At 35.5% G+C, this 19,370-nt stretch overlaps 2 protein-coding genes across 5 annotated transcripts in view; one reads left to right on the plus strand and one right to left on the minus strand.

The window, feature by feature from the left end:
- Positions 1 to 17,297, plus strand: part of LOC145688507 (uncharacterized) — a 31,520-nt gene extending 14,223 nt beyond the window's left edge. For both annotated transcript variants that reach the window (XM_081762849.1, XM_081762848.1), the window contains exons 4-10: positions 1,473 to 1,609; positions 2,222 to 2,288; positions 5,221 to 5,386; positions 5,897 to 6,087; positions 7,742 to 7,907; positions 10,347 to 10,486; positions 12,793 to 17,297. In XM_081762849.1, coding sequence (XP_081618975.1) covers positions 1,473 to 1,609; positions 2,222 to 2,288; positions 5,221 to 5,386; positions 5,897 to 6,087; positions 7,742 to 7,907; positions 10,347 to 10,486; positions 12,793 to 13,128 — 1,203 coding nt within the window. In that variant the 3' untranslated portion in view covers positions 13,129 to 17,297. The remainder of the gene's footprint in view (positions 1 to 1,472; positions 1,610 to 2,221; positions 2,289 to 5,220; positions 5,387 to 5,896; positions 6,088 to 7,741; positions 7,908 to 10,346; positions 10,487 to 12,792) is intronic.
- Positions 1 to 19,370, minus strand: part of LOC145688508 (uncharacterized) — a 906,862-nt gene that overhangs the window by 561,186 nt on the left and 326,306 nt on the right. The gene's annotated exons all lie outside the window — the stretch shown is intronic.

Consider the following 19,370-nt stretch of genomic DNA (forward strand, 5'->3'; position numbering starts at 1 on the left):
CTCAGCCAAGTTGTAGACAAAGACAGTTTTGACACGAGTTTGGCTGCAGATTTTGTTGCTTGATACTTACGTTTCATAGGGGGAAGCTCTTCTGAAAATTCAGAGTCACTGCTGACCTTACCTTCTTCAGTATCACTGATACTCACATGTTGCACTTGGCTTGTACACGGATGAATTGAGCTGCTTCACCTTTTTGAAGGATGGATCGTTAATATAGAGGCAACTTTCTCTCGTTAATATAGAGGCAACTTTCTTTGTCTTCACTGCAAAGCCAGTTTCCTTTTTCTTTTGTAATATCGAAGACACTAGTGAGAGATTTTTCAAATACCTCATTCCTCCTTTTTCTATATTTTACGAACAACTGTATCAGCTTGGCAACTTTTGTTGAAATTTGCTGCATAGTAAGCAAAGGAAAATTCAGCTTCTCCCAAAGTCTACACAGTTCTTAAGAGATTATCTTTATTCTATCCGACTGCCCTTTCAGTTCATCGCACAACCCCAAATATCTACCAACTATATCTCTGTTTGTAGGCATTTTACACATTTCACTCATGTCCGTTTTCATTTCTGGTATGCTGGGTTGGCGTTTTCTACATGTCGCTAAATTCTGTGTCCACTTTTTTCCAGCTGATTCAACTGCTGATTTTGATCTTTTGGTTTTGAATGACATTTTTAATCTAAAAATAGAAGAGATCGCAATTAGAAAGACAATTGAGGGAAGCACTGTTGCAAATACGTATAAAAGCAAAGAATACTAAAGTTTTATCACCGGCAAATCAACCTACTAGGCTCGTAACAACCAATAAAACTGATTTGCAAAAGTGTTTAATGTGCATAGTATAAATTAAAATTTGGAAAATAACTTGTATCTATGTTGCTTACTTATAACTTACAACAAAACACAATGTGTTATTTACATAAGAATCTTTGAATTTCTGCGTGCCTGATGGGTTGATGTGCAGACAAAGATCTGTCCATTTTGGTTGTAAATATACAATAAATAGATTACATTACCACAATTTATATTATACCAATGTCTATTAAACCTTTCCTAGATGCCAGACTTCTTTTCATTATCATGTTTCGCGAATCAAAAATTCTTATCATATATCGTGTTTTCCACTTACCTCGCATATGAAAGTAGATTAGGTGCGGGACGTTTTTCCAACCCCGAACGAAAATAACACTAGAGAACTAACGTATAGGCAAAAGTTCATTAAATACAACATCAGGAAACTTAAAATTTTGTAAAAAGTTAAAAAGTCATATCCCTAATGCTCATGCTAGTTTTTGTTTTTCGTAGAAAACAAGAGTTTCTTTTTGTAAATTTTTGAAATAAAATACGTCTGGTTATACGTATTCACGTTTATGTGATCTTAACATAAGTGATATCAAATTATTTTATAGTTTTGCTTTTGTTGTTTAAGTTTTGTTTTATTTCAAATTCTATGATCACAAGTACCTTGTTCTAGGACTTGCAGAAGATTCTGAATAGTTCACTGCAAGGAAAAGAAGTATTATCTACGCACAAGAATTTGGGACATCTTAATAGCAGAGCTCGCAGTTTATTAACAGATGTCATCGTTCGATATATTGGCGCAGATAAAAGGTACAGATCGTTTCGTTAAGTTTTGTGGTATCGTATGTTAAAGATAATGTAAATGCAATAGTCTTAAATATTAAGTAATTGCTGTCCTATACATTTATCGTCTTCACTAAGAATTCCGAGTAGAATCTCGTTTTCACATGGCACATATTCGACGGTATTGATTGCGTTTATCACCGTGACAGTATTTTTCACTTATGATCTATATTACAAGTATGTTTGTAGTTCTGTTTTTAGGATTAATTTGGTCTCAAAATGCATTGAAATTATCAAAGCAAAAGTTCAAACGCATTAATTCGTTAGTTGCTCATTGTGGTACACAACAATATGGATCAGTTGGAATTTGAAAGTGTTCTGATGACTGCATAGCACCCTTTGGATTGATTAATAACTGTTTGCAGTAACTTGGAACACGTTGAGTTGTATTAAATATTACAGTTCGTTTATTTGCCTGACTTAATGAAACTAAACATTCACTTCTTTCTTTAGTGCCAGTGTTACAAAATTTATAAACAAGTGTTTTTTTTTTTTCCTCCCCAATGGAGCGTCGTCTCTTAATATTTATTCAAGCTTCTATGGGAATTGCTTTGTGAAATTTCATTTTTTGTCTTACAGGATCAGTAGACAGTCATTCATTTCAATAAGTGAGGCGATTGTACGATTGTTTCCGGCTGAAAACAAGGTTTGTGTAAAATTCAGTTAGGTGAGGGAATTCTTGTATATTGCTAATTTTTCGTTTTTCTTTGCGTTCACTGGAAAAAAATTTAAAAGTCGTGGAGTATTTTATGATTCTTTGAAGAGTGTTTGGAAACCATACTGACAACTTTTGGAGATAATAGCTGATGTACTTCTAAGCAAAAATGATCCCATAAGAATATGTACAATTTTCAACGGTCTGATAGTTACAGGTTGGTAAATATTTTATACAAATTTGTTCAGGACAAAATTTTATTACTCATCCTGTATGTACTTTAAAGAGATGACGCATGGCGTATTTGAACGGCAATGGAAGCACCTTTCCACTGATGTATATATGACGATAGTGGAGTTGGAAGGGAAGTTGTGGAGGAAGAAAAAAACTCTTCATTTTAATAAAAGTAATTCGATTGTATAAGGACAATTTTATTTTTCTTTCTGATACTGTAGTATATATATATATACAGAGTGGTGCATTTAAAATTTGCCACCCTCTATATCTTTGAAACGACTGCGAATATGAGAAAAGGCAAAAACACGTCTATCATTATTTTAAGGGGCTTGAATTTTGAGCTATAAAAAGTCCACCCCAGGTACCCCCCTATGGAGGTACGTGGGTCAACTTGAAAATTTTAAATGGTAAAGGGGGTCGAGTGATATATCGTTGGAAAGGTCTCGTCAAGAGAAATATTTTGCCGAAAGTTTCAAGTCCCAATGTTGACCCTATCCTAAATGGCGGAGGTTCCCATTTTGTGTCCATAAAGTCCGTTGGCACCCAGTGTATCTTCGAAACGACTGTAAATATGAGAAAACACAAAAACATGTCCATTACTATTTTAAGGAGCTTGAATCTTGAGCTATAAACGGTCCACTCCAGGTACCCCCATATGGGGGTACATGGGGTCAGCTTCAAATTTTTAAATAGCAAAGAGGGTCGAGTGATATATCGTTGGAAAGAATGTGAACCCGAGCCATTTTAGATGGAGTCAACATAGGGACTTGAAACTCTCGGTAAAATATTTCTCTTGTCGAGACCTTTCCAACGATATATCACTCGACCCCCTTTGCTATTTAAAATTTTCAAGTTGACTCCAGATACCGCTATATGGGGTGTTTAGGGGGATCTTTTATAGCTGAAAATTCAAGCCCCTTAAAATAATGATGGACGTGTTTTAGCGTTTTCTCATATTCGCAGTCGTTTCGAAGATATAGGGGTGGCAAATTTTAAATGCATCATCCTATGTATATATATATATATATATAAAATATAAATTTTGCGACATTATTCAGCATAAAAATTGAAGTTGATGCGTAAGTTTTTGTCGTTCCTATTTGGCGACAGTGTTGGCAACCGTGTTTCTTGAAGCTCTTGGAAGAAAGATATTTTGTTCTGAAAATTAGCTTCATGAGGCTCCTTCCAACGCAACTATCGTCACGTGCCATATACCCTTGGAAAGGCCATTCTGTCACCATTCAAATGCATCATAGATGACCTTTAGAAAAAATACAGGATGAGTAATACATTTTTGTTTTGGAAAAATGTACAGAATGGTTACCAACCTGTAGGTGTCAGGCCGCTGAGAATCGGATATGTGTAGAAGCTTTTTTGCTTAGAATTATATTAACTATCATCTTCCGATTTCGCCGGTATAGTTTCTGAACACCCATTGAAAATTAGACTTAATTGTATTAATATTTATTTTATCATTGTCTTCAGAACAAGGAGAAATTTACAATTTAACTTACAAGTGAACGTTTTCCATAACTTATCAGAATACATTTTTCAATGCTCATTTTATTGAAGTACTAAAGGAATCCAGAAAAAAAAAAAAAAAGAAATTCCAATATGTCTAATTTACAGCATATATATACAGTGAAACTTGTATAAGACGGAACGTCAAGGAACAAAATAATTTTCCGTTGTATGCAAATTCGAAAAGTTAAGTTCTGTAACAATAACTGCTGGTAAAAATAATCTCGTAGTACTATACCTAGGTTAAAATGGTTGAGGTGAAAGATTAATTAACACAAAAATGTATTTACAACATAAACTCAATTTACAAAGTGAACTTATTTGAATAAGATAGATGCTTAAAGTAGAAACTACAAGTATGTATTATTTTATTATGTATTTCCTCTCACATCCCTCTTTACATTTTCACCGCCTTTTAAGGATTGTTTTCATTTTCTGGGTTTCAGTGTTGGAAATTTGCGTTTGCAACATTTGAAATGAACTTTATATTTTAGAAACATTGTCTCTCTTTCTCTCTTCAATAATCGTATTGTGTCCTCCAAAGTAACAATAACATTTGTTTTTGCCGTATTTGTGCTCAACACTGGGCACACAAACACGCCACACTGAAACCACATTTTCTGCAGCAGAAACAATGGAAATTTTCAACAACTGGTCTAAATTTTTACCATTTTTTTTTCAAAAATGACCGAATTCTTGGAAATGCATGTGTAATGACGGAGTAGCAAGCAGTAAGTCTTTAATTTATAAAGAAAGTTTTGACAGTAGAAAAGTGCTTATGTGTGTATCAACAAAAACAGGAAACAGGTAACTTAAATAACAGAAACATTATCTCCATTCTTGTTCACGGCCGAAAGATCTTAACTATTGAAAACAGAAGTTCAGTAGTAACGCCAACGCAGAGACAGACAGACTACAGTGCCCCTACGTTTCGAGCTGGCAATCAGTTAAGAGAAAAATCTTTACCATATGGCAAATCAGACAGAGTTGCCGGGACTAAAAACTATTCATCTTCGGCAAATTTCCGGTTTATATAAGTTTCGTTTTAAACAGGTTTCCATGTATTTTGTTTCTCTGTGGAAATAATATAGTTTAATTGTAATTTTGTGTTGTGCAATAGGATATCAGGACTGTATATTATAACAGTGATTTGTTTTTCAAATAGCATACTTACTACGTCCCCTATAAAGTTGCTCAAGGGAAGAAGGTTTTGGCAAGAGGGAAACTTTGGGACAGATATTGCAACACAAGAAGGTATTTGCGGCAAAGTGGTGTTTTGCCTTTGAGAAACCGGTGTGCAGCTACAACTTCTACCGAAGTCGATTTAGATGGTGCGTTCATAGTTCTTTTTCATTTATTTACTTTCATGTTCATAAATTCTGTATTCTAATTTTATCAGTAAATCACGATGCATAGTGTTTTATGCTATTTTATATTCAGACAAGGGTACAAAACTTCCTAAAAAGATGCCTGCCGATTTTTTACATGGTTGCACATATTTACGTATTATGGTCAATCAACAGATTCACAGTTCAAGGGCACTACCTTCATTATAAATCAACAAATTTCCGTGAATTTGTGCAATCAGTATATCTGCTGTTCATCTGTGTGTAAAACTCTATCACTGCTTTCATATATTAACGGGACGTTTTGTAAATACATGTTCCGAACACCTCATATGACAATTGTGTTCAGAAGTATAATACTGTCTGTTTCACATGTTTATTGAAATATTATTTCTTGTACTTCTGTCCTAGAAATTAATACATATGTATTTACGTATACTGAGTATGTACGTTTCTTTCACACTGAATTATGTAGATGGTGTCCTTTATTTTCAGAGTCCACTGATGAATTTGCCGAGGAAGCTCTCACGTGGTTGAGAAATAATATAGAGCCATGGGAGAAAGTGTGTGATCTGTGGAAACAAACGACATTAAATCGGAGAGCAAATTACATTCAGTCAAAGAAGGATATCAGCTCCTACTTCAAGGAATTTCCTGCTTTAAAACAGCCTCTTGGATACACACTTGTAAGTGTAGTGATATTGCTAAGAAGTTTACATCTTTCTATTATTATTTTATGAATGTAACCGAAGAAAGAAAATACCTTTATATTATTTTATGGAAGTGTAATTCCGTATCACAGAACGAACTTTACTTAAAGGAAAATGAAAAAATAAAAAAAAAAAAAAAACGCGTAACAAAATTTAATGAGTTAAAAAAAATCATGAACATAAGGGTCTTATGCTGATGCTATATATAAATTGCGAACACGGCAGTTTTTCTTTGCAAAAAAAGCACCTAGCAGGAGGCGAGAGAGTTTATAAGTGTTTTTCGGTGTATGAAGTTGTACCCTGTCTTGCACTATGTTTCGGAGTTTTTCGGTTCTAATTTTTTCCTGTGAGTAAGCTGATGGACGAGATGGTGCATCTTGTAGCAGGTAGAACGTTTAGTAATTCTGAGAAAATCAACCGGATTTTCAGTACACCAAATCCTGTATAGATTCAGAAATAATGAAAAATCAGAGTGAAAAAGTGCGAGTGGGCCGAAAATAGATCTTTTGTCTTCGACGTACAATGCCAATAAGTTAACCTCTACGCTAACCAGCCCGCTCCCCGATCAGCCCCACATCCTCACTCTTGTTGATAATGTTCCTATGAAAACATTTAATAGTTTATTTTAATTTACAAATATACCAGCATCAGCGGCAGAAGGTTCAGAATTATGTAAGCTTACGTTAAAGACACGTTTTTGTGTAATTAAAAACCAACCAATGTATAAAACAGTTACCAGAAATTAGATAAAATACACGTGCAGTACATGCGCGCAAAGATTTAAGAAAGAAAAAAAAGCTTCTAAGAGCTTTCACCTTTTATGGCTTTGTTAGGCAGGAAGAGAAAGACGAAAGTGGAAGAAGAAAGATACAGAGTAAGACGAGTTACGCCATATTTCTGGGGGGGCGCGGTGGCTCAGTGGTAGAGCGTTCACCTCCGGTGCTTGGGGTCCCGGGTTCAAACCCTGCTCCCGCCGTGTGGACTTTGTGGTGGACAAACACCGTGCTCGTGGGTTTTCTCGGGTTCTCCCACTTTCTTCATTCCACCATTTCATTCATCTCTCATCATCACCGTCTCCTTTAGCCTAACCGGCATAACCGTGAGACGTAAAACTCAAAGATTTCATTTCATTTTGCCATATTTCTGCTAGGTGCTATGGTGGTCATGTGATCACGTGACTGCTGTCAAGTACTCATACGAGAAAGTAGAGAACCTTGTGGAGAAATCACTGTTGGTATAGGTGCGGTCCTTGTGTCTTTCTCTATTTCTTATTCCACTTTCGTCTTTGCGTCCCTGTATGACGACTCCATAAATGCGAAAGCGCTTGGAAGTTTGTTTTATATTTGCGTGTATTTTATCAGTTCCACTCTAAGTAGTTGTTTTTTACATGCCTACTTTGGGATTTCTTTTTCAATCAGACATAGTATTTTCTGAAAATGGATACTATAGTGGGGTGAATGCCATTGATGTTCATAACTTGATTAAAAACGCTCTGTTGAAACAAAGATTATTTAATGAACTTCAAAGAAAACTATATTACCAAACTTTTGTATAAAGATAAGAAAGCATAGAACATTATATCATCAAACAGCGTTAGATATATGTGACAACAATTTCTTTTACTTTTCAGATCGACATTGATTTTGGCCAGTTATATCCTGGGAAAGATATAACATTTTTTTCAACGTGGAATGCAGACTTAAAGAAGATTCAGCATATACTTACCACGACCAAACAAACAACAAATGACGGAGCCACATTAGTAGAACTTTTGCTGCAGGAGAACATCAGGGAAGGTAATTATTTTTCTTATTAAGGGGATCTTCTACCTCTTCGCTTATGTTTCTAACTTCCCATTTGAAAACATGTAAATTTTAATATGGTAATTTCTAACAAAGTATTGTAGGTAATGACTTGAAATTTTTAATACAAATAGACAAGACCCATATAAATCCAACCACGGTCTCCAATTTACGTTACATGCGTTAGATTAATTGCAATATATTCTTCAGTAAGTTTGGCAACAGAGAATAAAAAGTATGCTGCAGAGGGAAGAGGGCTGACCATCTGTTTGCTTGTTAGCTGCTTTAAAAAGGACGCTCTTACCAGAAAAATCACGTTGTGATTCTCACTTCTCAGTGGTTAGAATGGTCTGGACTGGAAGAGCCCAAAACCACTTCTTTCTTCCTTTCACGGTTTGTTTGTTTCTTCCACCCCCTGCTGTCACAAGAAGACAACTTGTTTCGGAAAGCATTTTGAATTAGTAGCGAAAAGCCAAACGAATGACACCACGGACGGATTAAAGGGAGGGGCGGTCACTCCCTCCGAGAACATTTGAATACTTTGAATAATCGGAGTAAGAAACTAGAAATTGCGTAATCTAATAAGAAAAGTTTGTTGAAGTATACAAATCAAGACGCATTTTAAGTGTCACAGCATTGTACTCTCATCCCCTCCCCTCCAAATTCCCTTCTGAAGAAGTTCTCTTTTGTTTCTCTGTTCCATATTAGCCTTTACACTTACACTTTCATTATCCAGTATTGATTTTTACCATACCATCTGCACAGAAGGCGAATAAGGTTTACGAGTCCTTCCTGCCCCCTTTTTTAAAAATTGCTAATTATAATAAAATTTATCGAAGTGCATGGAAGTAAGTTGTGACTGTGGAGAAATGGTGTACACATTGTTTATTATTTCATTAAGTATTGTTCACTATAATTATTAAAACGCAACACTGTTCAGCCTACTCCCGTAAGCAAAGAAAAGATCAATTACAGCTGCTCCGGCAATTTTCCCTTGACTCCTTTTAGTCGTAAGTCCGAGCAGAATAAATCAAAATCTAGAAGAAAAATAAATGATAATTGTAAATCGACAACATATCGAGCACTTAAAAAAGCTCTGTTATTCTTTTGTTTCATTATTGAGCTCAGATCACGAGAAATATTTCAACTGCTGTGTAGTAATTGAACATTTTTCGTTTAATCTCCCAAAGAGTCTGAAATACTGACTTCAGTGACCAGTTTACATCCCTGAAATCAGTATTTACTTGAATAACAGTATATGAAGAAGATAGATTCAGTAGGGTTAATAAGCAGATATGAAATCCCTTTTGTAGCAATGAATGAAACTAATGTTTAGAATTTGTGACGAAAGAGCTTTTCCGCAGCGTGTAGTCTTTAACTTGTTGTTAATTGTCTATTTTGATTCATTAAGCTGTTCAATTTATCTCTTTTTATCCGTATCTGTTGCAACTTCCCAAAGAGAAATACATACGTTGACTTTAACCTTTGGTTCTTGAAATAATATACTTCATGTACAGCTTTTATACACGTACTTATAGGCGATAGATAAGTATCGTATTAAGATTAGTTTTCACCATTATTTGGACCCAATATTTGCATATAAGAAACATCGCATTATCCCTTTGCCGAATCTGGGTGTAGTTACAAAAGATGATACTTTTTGTGTGTGTTTTTTTCAGACTGCTGTCCATTGCTTACAAAATGTAATTTCCTTTTTTCTTTGATTATTGACTTAAAGTAATATACAGTATTCATTGCGTATCACAGAGCAAACCTCTGCAGGTATGAGAATGAATGCAGTAAGAAAGTTAGCACTTACATTCAAATAAATTAGTATAAAGTGGTCCAAAAGTGGGCGTACCCCCCTTTAGTTTCAACAGTATAGTGTTAGTTATGGTAGAATGTCTGTACACAGCTACCTTGAAGTCGTAAGAGTCGTAAACAAAGGTATGATCACCATCCATGTCATAACACAACTGAATTCTGCACAAAGTTCTGGCAGATGTTTTGCGGAGATACTCCGGAGTCAACGAGGGTGAAGGCGTGTTCCACAGCTGCTCGTAATTCCTGCGTTGTGTGATATCGAGTGTTTCTTACGTGTTGCTTCATGAAAGCCCAGGGAGCATTGTCTGATATCGTCAGATCGGGACTTCTTGAAGGCCTGGCAAAGAGCTGGATGCACAACCTCTTCCAATCCAGCGGCCAGGAACTGATCTGATAACTGTTACCAAGCAGAAAACAAATGGATAGCAATGTTGCCAGACAATGCAAAGGAATGTTACCAGACAATGCCAAGCAGTGTTACCAAACGAATGTAGGTAAAACCAAAAACCGTCAGAAAACACCAATTAGAGTTACGCCCACTTCCGGACCTCGCTTTATAAGCGTAAATTAATTACCTACAAATGTTCTTGATATTTCATTCTTTTCCAGATGCCAGAACAGTCGTAATATTAATACTTCTAGGAAGATATTTCCCATCTGTGACCACGTGTATCAAAAGGAAAGACGGAGGTGGATTATGGAAACCTTCCAAATACGAGGCACAGCAAGGATTCCTTTTTCATGTCAGAGTATGTACCATTATGTAATATAATGTATTAATATCTACACTTGATTACCACGAAATATGTCATTAACATTTAATTAGTGATTGGAGAATGGAGAACATTGCACGAAACCTTATCGAACAAACAAACAAACAAACAAACAAAAAAAAACAGCTTTTCTGGAAAAACTGCTATGCTCAAACAAAAATATTGTGTAAGCAAACACCATTTTCATCAAACCACGATCCACTCTGACTCACCACGTGTCACCATGATCTACTGATCTACTTCGACCTACTGACCGAATATGTCGAGAGTGGATCAAAGTGGAATGTGTTATATTGAGGACTACAATGAGTCAGTTGTTATTGTTGGGTTAGGGTAGTCATACGTAACAGTGGAACATGGAAATGTAAGCCAAGATCCACTAAAGTATACTCAAAATTATCCCCACGTGATCCATAGCCACTGACCCGCTCCATCTTTGATGTGCACTCAATTGATATGATTACCATACCATATCAAGAGGATCATATTGGTGGTACATGGAAACAAAAAAGTTTGTTTAAGAAAAGGCCCCCTCGGGACAGCACGCCCTTGGTGGAGTGAGCTATCAACCATATTTTGCAATATACATGACTCTTCTTCATGCAATTAGTAAAGCATATATCGGTGTATGTGACGCGATTTGTATCTTACGAAGATATCGTGAACCTAAGTTGTGTAGATAGAAAGGAATATGCATAAAATAGGAAAACACAATATTTATTAGTCGCTAACGCCCTCGCCTTTGGTGCGAGCGGTTCTGGGTTCGATTCCCGGTGGGATCACTCGATCAAAGAAGTGTAACAGCTTTTTCAGGCCAATCATCCTGAGTGTTTTTTCCTGGGTTGAGTGAGTTTCTTTGTTTTTTAATCGCGTCGGATAATATAAACACAGTGAACGATGCTAAAAATGCCGGGATGGTACCTAACACACAGGTCCCAGACCGCTTCCTTCCCCATCCATTCCTTTCTTGCTTCCCCTCTCTCGGATTGTGTGCTCTCCGAGGGACGACATCCCTCAAACGTGACGAACTTAAGGCCGACCTAAAAGTTACTCCTTCGTTGCTAGTACACTTATCTCCTTTGTTGGGCGACTGCGTTCGATTTCCCGGGAGGAAGGGGGAGGGGATTTTAGGATGTTATTCGTATTTTCGGTTCCACTGTAGGTTTATGCCTTATGAAGTTCCCGTGATGAAACCCTATATTCCAATAACAATAGTAAACGTAAAAATGCTGTAAAACTTTCGGTGAATGCTATGTAAACTTTCTAAAACATAAGTAGAGGTTAAATATGTTTATGGTCATGGATAAAATGTTTACTTGGCTCAAAACAGCTTTTTCCCAGTGCCTTTAAAAATGTTCTTCATTCAACCCTTCAAATATTGGAACTATGATAGCACTCCTTTCTTCATTTTATGGCATAAATAAGTAAGAAGTGTTTATACTCGAGGTAATGATATGTGTGTAATATCAATCTTATAAAAATACTAAACAGCACGTAGGGGAACGGCACCAACCTTTTCGCGATCATTATTTTAAAAACTAATTCATTGATATTGTAGTATCCTTGCTTTTCAAATTTCCGCAAAGGTTTTTTCTTTCTTCTTCCTGGAGATGTGTAACGTCAAGAATTGCGGTCATTGACGTACAGGATCTAAATTTATTTTATCTTTAAAATATCCGTGCTTACTTTATGTCTGAATGTGATTCCAAGTTTGCCACATTTAATTGAAATATTTATTACTGTAAATGTAAACAATTAAGTGTAAGCTTAGGACAGTTTTATTGATGTCGCAGTTATCTATTCACGTAACTACTGTCAAGTTTATAAGTGCAATAATTCAGATTGTTTTCTTTGTGATTATTCTCAAACCTTATACTAATGGGTAGATTCCTCTAAGGAACTTTACTTAATTTTTCCAGAACTTTTCTTAATTGCATCGGATAAAACAAACACAATGAACGGTATTAAAAATGTACAACTCAAGGGGTATAATAATACATTCGAAATACTGTCATATTAACCTATATTAGATTTCAAGACATTTCATATCGCGTAGAAGTGACTCGCGTCAATTATGACCTCATTACATTACATTTCTAGTATAGAAGAATGCCTGAAAACAGTTGGTAGCAGTTTAATTGGATTGCTATATATATTATTGGTGCACCTCGTGTTTAAAATACAAGCTCATTTTAATTATACGCGTATTTGTAGTTTTTGGAATTTGATAACGTGTTAATAGGTGTGTAACGTGATAATAATTCTGTGTACATGACTTACAGGAAGCGTCCGATCTTCAAACAGAGTTAGAAAGGCATCATCTAAAGATGCAGCGCTTTGGATGTAGTGTGCAGCCCATGCCCGTCGTTGTCGCTTCAAAAATAGATGAACCTCAAGCCTTCTACGTGAGTATTGAGGATAATCTCTACAGAGTTGAAACTCCACTGAAAGCAATCGATAGCACATTCAAGTCGTTTCAAGTACTGGATGCAGAATATCCGAAGGAATCGGAACAGGTGTGGACATTTGTGCAGAAACATATGTACAAAATTGAAAATGACTGCGACAAGAATTTTCCTTCAGTGAACACGCTTATCTCTGAAATATCAAAGGTGTAATGGCGGGAAAGGTTGTTTTCCGTTAATCATTTAGTTTGTAAAATAGTTTTTTCATGTATATACGTTCTTTTTAGTTTGTAAGAAGATGCCTAAGTGTTTTGTTTGTCATAGTGACTTAAGAACGAGTCAGTCTCTGTTACTTCATTTAAAATTTTGTCACAAATTAGGTGCCATGAGCCCCTTTCGTTGTGGGGAATCGTTGTGTGGACGCGAATTTGATAACGCCAATTCATTCCGCAAACACTTGCTGAAACACGAAAAAACAAGTACGGGTGGTGATGGGAACCAGCCTTTTCGTGGATACCAAAATGAGGTGTGTCACATCAATGTTGAGAGACAGTTGACTGATAATGGTGATATACCAATTGAAACTTCTGTGGAAAGCCTTTCTCTTGAAGATTACCGTGAGGCTGTAAAGGAGGAAGCCCTTCTTTTTATTACTAAACTGTATAGTCAATGTAACTTAACCAGAACTCATATACAAAACCTTTGCGACTGGGTACACGGGTTTATGGGCGGTAGTGTGATGCAACTGCTAAGAGAGAAAATTTTACAAACGCTTCGAGGAAATCATGTTGATGATAATACAGTAACTGAAGTAATGAACATGTTTAGTATAATGTCCAGTCCATTTTATAGCTTGGAAACCGAATATAGGCGATTTGGCATGTTAGAGACAATGGGCAGTTTGATAAAACCAATTGATTATGTTATTGGACAGAAATTATCTTCAAAGAGAAAGAAAGGCGAGGTTTCGGTGGAAACATTACAAGTGCTTGGAAAGTTTGTGCCTATGCGAAAAATGCTTAAACGATTTTTGGAGTTACCGAATGTTCTGTCAACGTTACTCCACTTCAAGAACAGTACAGAACAAGAGACTGAAGTACTTTTCAGTAGTGTGCAAGGACTGCATTGGAGAAACGAGGTAACGGTTTCTGATGATCGTTTGATATTACCTTTATTTCTTTACTTTGACGATTACGAAATTAACAACCCTTTAAGTGGGCATGCTGGTACAAAAAAGATAGGGGTAGTTTATTATACAATTGCATGTATTCCACCGGAGTTTTTCGCGAAACTAGAGAACATATTTCTCGCCTTACTCTTTCATTCAAATGATAGAAAAACTTTCGGTAATAAAGCAACCTTTTCAATTCTTATTGAAGAGTTGCGTTTCCTAGAATGTGAAGGTATATGTGTAATGTATAATGGTTTAGAAGTACAGATTTATTTTGTGTGTTATTACAAGTGACAATCTTGGATTGAATTCCGTTCTTGGCTTTACAGAGTCATTTTCTGCTAAGTACCCTTGCAGGTTTTGCCTTACATCAAAAACAGATTTACAGGCGCAGTCAAGAGAAAACGTCCGGAATTTGCGGGACGTTGAGAATTATGAACTACATGTAATTCTCGGAGATGCTTCACAGACAGGAGTAAAAGAGAATAGCACTTGGAACATGTTGCCGAGTTTTCATGTTACCAAAAATTACAGTGTGGACGTGATGCATGATCTTTTGGAAGGGGTGGGGAACTATGATATGATGCATATTTTGAAGTACTACATCAACGAAACACGTCTTTTCACAATGGATATTTTAAACAGTAGGATTTCGGCCTTTGCATGCATGTCAGATGACGTAAATAAGCCGGCACCTTTATCTTCTGAAAATCTTGAAAAGAATAAATTAAACTTGTCTGCTGCTGAAATGTTATTTCTCATAAGGTACTTTGGTTTGATAATGGGTGACTTAATCCCCGAGGAAAATATCGTTTGGAAATTTTATATTCTGCTAAGAGAAATAACAGTCATATTAACATCAAAAGTTATTCACGTAAACACTTCTGAATTACTTTGTACATTAATTGAAGAACATCATGAGATATACAAATCTTTTTTTCAGGATACATTAAAACCTAAGCATCATCACATGGTTCACTATCCACGTTTAATGCGACATATAGGACCACTTGTTTTCACATGGTGTATGAGGTATGAATCCAAACACCAACCGTCCAAGATTGCTGCCCGTATTGCTTATTGTCGAAAGAATGTTCTAGAAACTATAGGTTTGAAACACCAATTGCAGATATGTTATAAGTTCTTTCAGAAAAACGGTTTTCATATTCAACAAGAAACTGGACCTGGAGCAAAGATATACCTTTCACAAGATCAGAATTTTCCATTGTTTTCAATGTGTTTACCTCCTTCGTTGTTGAAACTTTTTCGGTCAGTAGCTTGGTGCATATACAACGGATTTGTGTTCAAGTGTTGCATGGTAGCGTTCGAAATTCATGAAGATGGTTTAAACTTTTATAATATAAAAAAAATTTTGTTAGACGAAGAGTCGCACATTTTCCTTCTATGTAAGAAAATGAAAACAGTTGGCTATGACAGTCACTACTGTGCATATCATTTGTCTTTCACGCAAGAGTGGATCTGCATACCAGTAAATTTGAATTTTGCAGGGCCTCCTACGTATTATAAGATAATCGATAATGACAACATATATGTTTCTGTTTCGGTATGATTTTGTGTTGCATGTGGGGCAGTGTTTTCTAACATAATCGTAATAGGGCTCGAGCATAAGAAAATGTTTCTTAATCCATGTGATTTTCAGTCAAACAATATTATATCCACTAGCAAAGCATTTGCAATGAAGCATACATTCCTGTACTAATAGATGTTTTGCCTGCATGGTCCTGTGGCCACCGACGTAGGAACTAAACTTTTAAAAAACATGGTTGGTTCTATGTAAATTTTATACTGATTTTTTGTTCGGAATAGAAAAAGGTTACATATCGAGTGTAAGGAAAAGATCGCACAGCTTGGACAGAATCTGACTCTACAGCTGAAATGAAACGAAAATGTCTTACGATATTTTGTCCTCCGAGGTTCCCTTTTGAAGTGACAGACGGGTAAAATTTGGACTATGAGGTAACACCTTGCGGTACTCTGTAGAAACACGTGATATCGGCTTTGGAGTTTAGTTTAAACTTCTTCGTTATCTAAGGTTTTTTAAATCAGTTTTTTTTTTTTATTTTAACAACAAAATGGCTAGATTTGAAACGGCATGTTTTGTCATGATCTGGGCACAGAAAGCTTCCGTTTGTACGATATTTATTCAATTTGACATTTTAAATGTACGTTTTCATCTCTTCACATTTTCCCGCCACATTTCAGACTTTTTGCTGCATCCCATATTCCATACTTTTATTTTTAAAAAAAAGAAGAAGAAAAAGAAAAATGACAAAGAGCTTTGAAGTTAGGTACCTTCGTTTGAAGTACGGCACTTTCCTCTACTCCACGATAAACACCATTCCAAAGTCGCTGCTATCAAGTGTTGTTACGGACAACCCGTGCGATATTGCCATATCGACCAATGTTTACCGGTCTCTCCCTTCCAAAAGGGGGCCTTAAAGGGCAACTTTATAAAGACATTTTCGTATCGTTTTAGCTGTAGAATCAAGTCTGTCTGCCTGTACTACCTTTTCCTTACACCCGATATATATAAAACCGCTTTGGAAAAGGAATCCGTGTACCCAGTCGCAAAAGTTTGTATGGGTTCGGGTTCCTTCATAAGAATGTAACTTGGATTTGCTAATGAAAAGGATTTAGTGTTACCGAAATGGGTTTAAAACAAAAGTTAAACAATATTGCGTGAAAGGAAGGTAAATCGTTGTCTGCCATTTTTAATTCTAAGTATTTTTTTTAATTGGGAAGGATGTCATGTGACACTAAGTTTAAACTACTAAAAATATATTTATGAAAGCAGTTTTTAATGGGTTTCTGCAATTCTAATATAAATGTGTCAAAGTCAAGAACCGTATCTTGGGAAGGTGTCCGTCTTAAGAAAAACATATGATGCCATTAAATTCCGATTAATATTATATGGTAGTATGATGTGTCGTACGTCGAAAAGAATAGCTTTTATTGATTGCAAATACATTGCTAGTGGTCATAATATTTCTTCATTCAAAATCTCACTGAATTACATAAACCATTTACTATAACCTTTACTGAGTTCAAACTATACTTTGTTCTAATTTTAGAGTTGAAAATATGCTATTGGACGTAAGATTGAATCTAGGACGTCAGCCTGACGATTCCTGTTCTGATCCTTGGTGCACTAACAAAATTTTTACTCCTTAAAATGTAGATACTTGCAGGAGCTGCCCCAATTTCTTTGTTATACATTTTGTCTCCTCATTTTATTTTAAACTTATAAAAATAAGGAAAGTTTCTAGGAGAAATCGAATACTATTAAGGAATGAAAACCACAGGCGTGACGTCGCGAAAATCAAATGCCATTAACTCTTAAAAAGAGATAGGTACGGAAACATGTAGCGAACCTATGATAGAACATGAATCAGTAGTAAGACTATTCATGGCTTTGGATTAATTGTTTTAACAAAAGAGACACTGACCAAAGCTTAAAATTTTACTTTATTTTAAATTATAATTTGTAACTGTTTCGGATATCTAGCATATCCTTCTTCAGACACGATCGAAATTAATGAAAATACAGACATATATATAAATGTTGTTATAACAGAGTTTTTTTTAAAACTCTGTTATAACAACATTTATATATATGTCTGTATTTTCATTAATTTCGATCGTGTCTGAAGAAGGATATGCTAGATATCCGAAACAGTTACAAATTATAATTTAAAATAAAGTAAAATTTTAAGCTTTGGTCAGTGTCTCTTTTGTTAAAATAATGAATCAGTAGATATTCTTTCGTATTGTAACGTTTATATTATGTGTTACGAAACGTTACGCTAACGATGGTTCTAATTATTGTCCCTTGTATTTAAGTATTTTATTTGTTCTTGTGCCTTTTCTTACAAGTCTTATTACTGCTTAGCAAATACTTTCGTATTATTGTTAGATGCAAATAATGCATATTGTACCAAGAAAATAATTTCAGAAAATGTAAAATAATAATAATTACTTCTAACGAAAATATTCGTCGTGAAATTGTGTCGTTTGTAATCCAGTCTGTGTGGGCATTTAATGTAAATTTTTGTTTGCGTTTATCATGTTAAATAATGTCTTGTGTATGATGGGGTACTCAGTTTCCGCAGTGTCTGTACAGTAAAATTCCGGCAGATGGCTCCTCGTGCATCACTTGGTGGTCAATGCTTAAGCGACTTTGTGCTAGAAGATCACGTTTAATTTTTGCATATATTTCCACTCGTGTGTTTCGTGATGGCAGTTTCGCTTGAGTGTTACGTTTAATTTTTGCATATATTTCCACTCGTGTGTTTCGTGATGGCAGTTTCGCTTGAGTGTTGTATACTGTTAAATCCTCGGCCCTTGAAGTTGATTTCCATTCTGAAGGAGAAGAAAATGCTACACGGTGCAGAGTTGGGTAAATCCGATGGAAAGTTAGTAGTATAATTTTTTTCACAGTCTTTACAGCAAGTCTCTACACAGCCTTTACAGTAATCCTCCCATGTTCTCTTCGTGGTACAAAATCCTATGCCGATTGACGGGTATCCTGAACGGACATTATTTTCAACCGATGTTCTGTCACTTTTAACATGCTCTTACGTTTGACCATGGCCTAAAGCATCTTTTCCAAATGTTGACTTCAACATTTCATGTGTTTCTGAAGCAGATTTTCTAGCTTTACCTAGTTTCATAAATTTCGTCACCTTCAATTTCACTGTTACTCAGCGCATAACTGGGGGAAAATACGCTTAAAAACTAAATGCGACTTCCTAGGACAAAGCCGCTTAGGGCACTGACTCACAAAGGATGTACGAGGAATTGCTTGGTGGTGTTTAATCATTCTAGCTTAAACTTCACGAGCTGCAAAACTATTCTGAAAACTTTTCAGTACTCCGTTATATACGGTACACTTTAGAAAGAAAGAAAAAAAATTGAGAGATTAAATGACATTAGAAATACGCACTACCAACTCCAAAAAGCTTTTTGAAAAATATGTAATAATAAAATGATAAGGAAAATTCAGTTAACATAGCGAAACACTAATTCAGTTCAATCTTCTAAGCTTTATTTTATGCATGTTTCCGTATTATTTATCAAACGTAGGAAGAAACACATTTATTATGATGTAGGTATTGACACTAAAGAACTACATGGTAGTTACAAAATTTTCCATTTAAAAAAAGCAGTCTTGTAACATGTTTTGTATTTTTTTCATATTATTTACATTTTTAATGCAAACGGTTACCAAGTTTCAAAAGAATTGTGTATATTTGTTAAGTTGTAC

This window comes from Thermobia domestica, chromosome 6, assembly GCF_964235325.1.
Source record: "Thermobia domestica chromosome 6, izTheDome1.hap1.1, whole genome shotgun sequence".
Classification (NCBI taxonomy): domain Eukaryota; kingdom Metazoa; phylum Arthropoda; class Insecta; order Zygentoma; family Lepismatidae; genus Thermobia; species Thermobia domestica.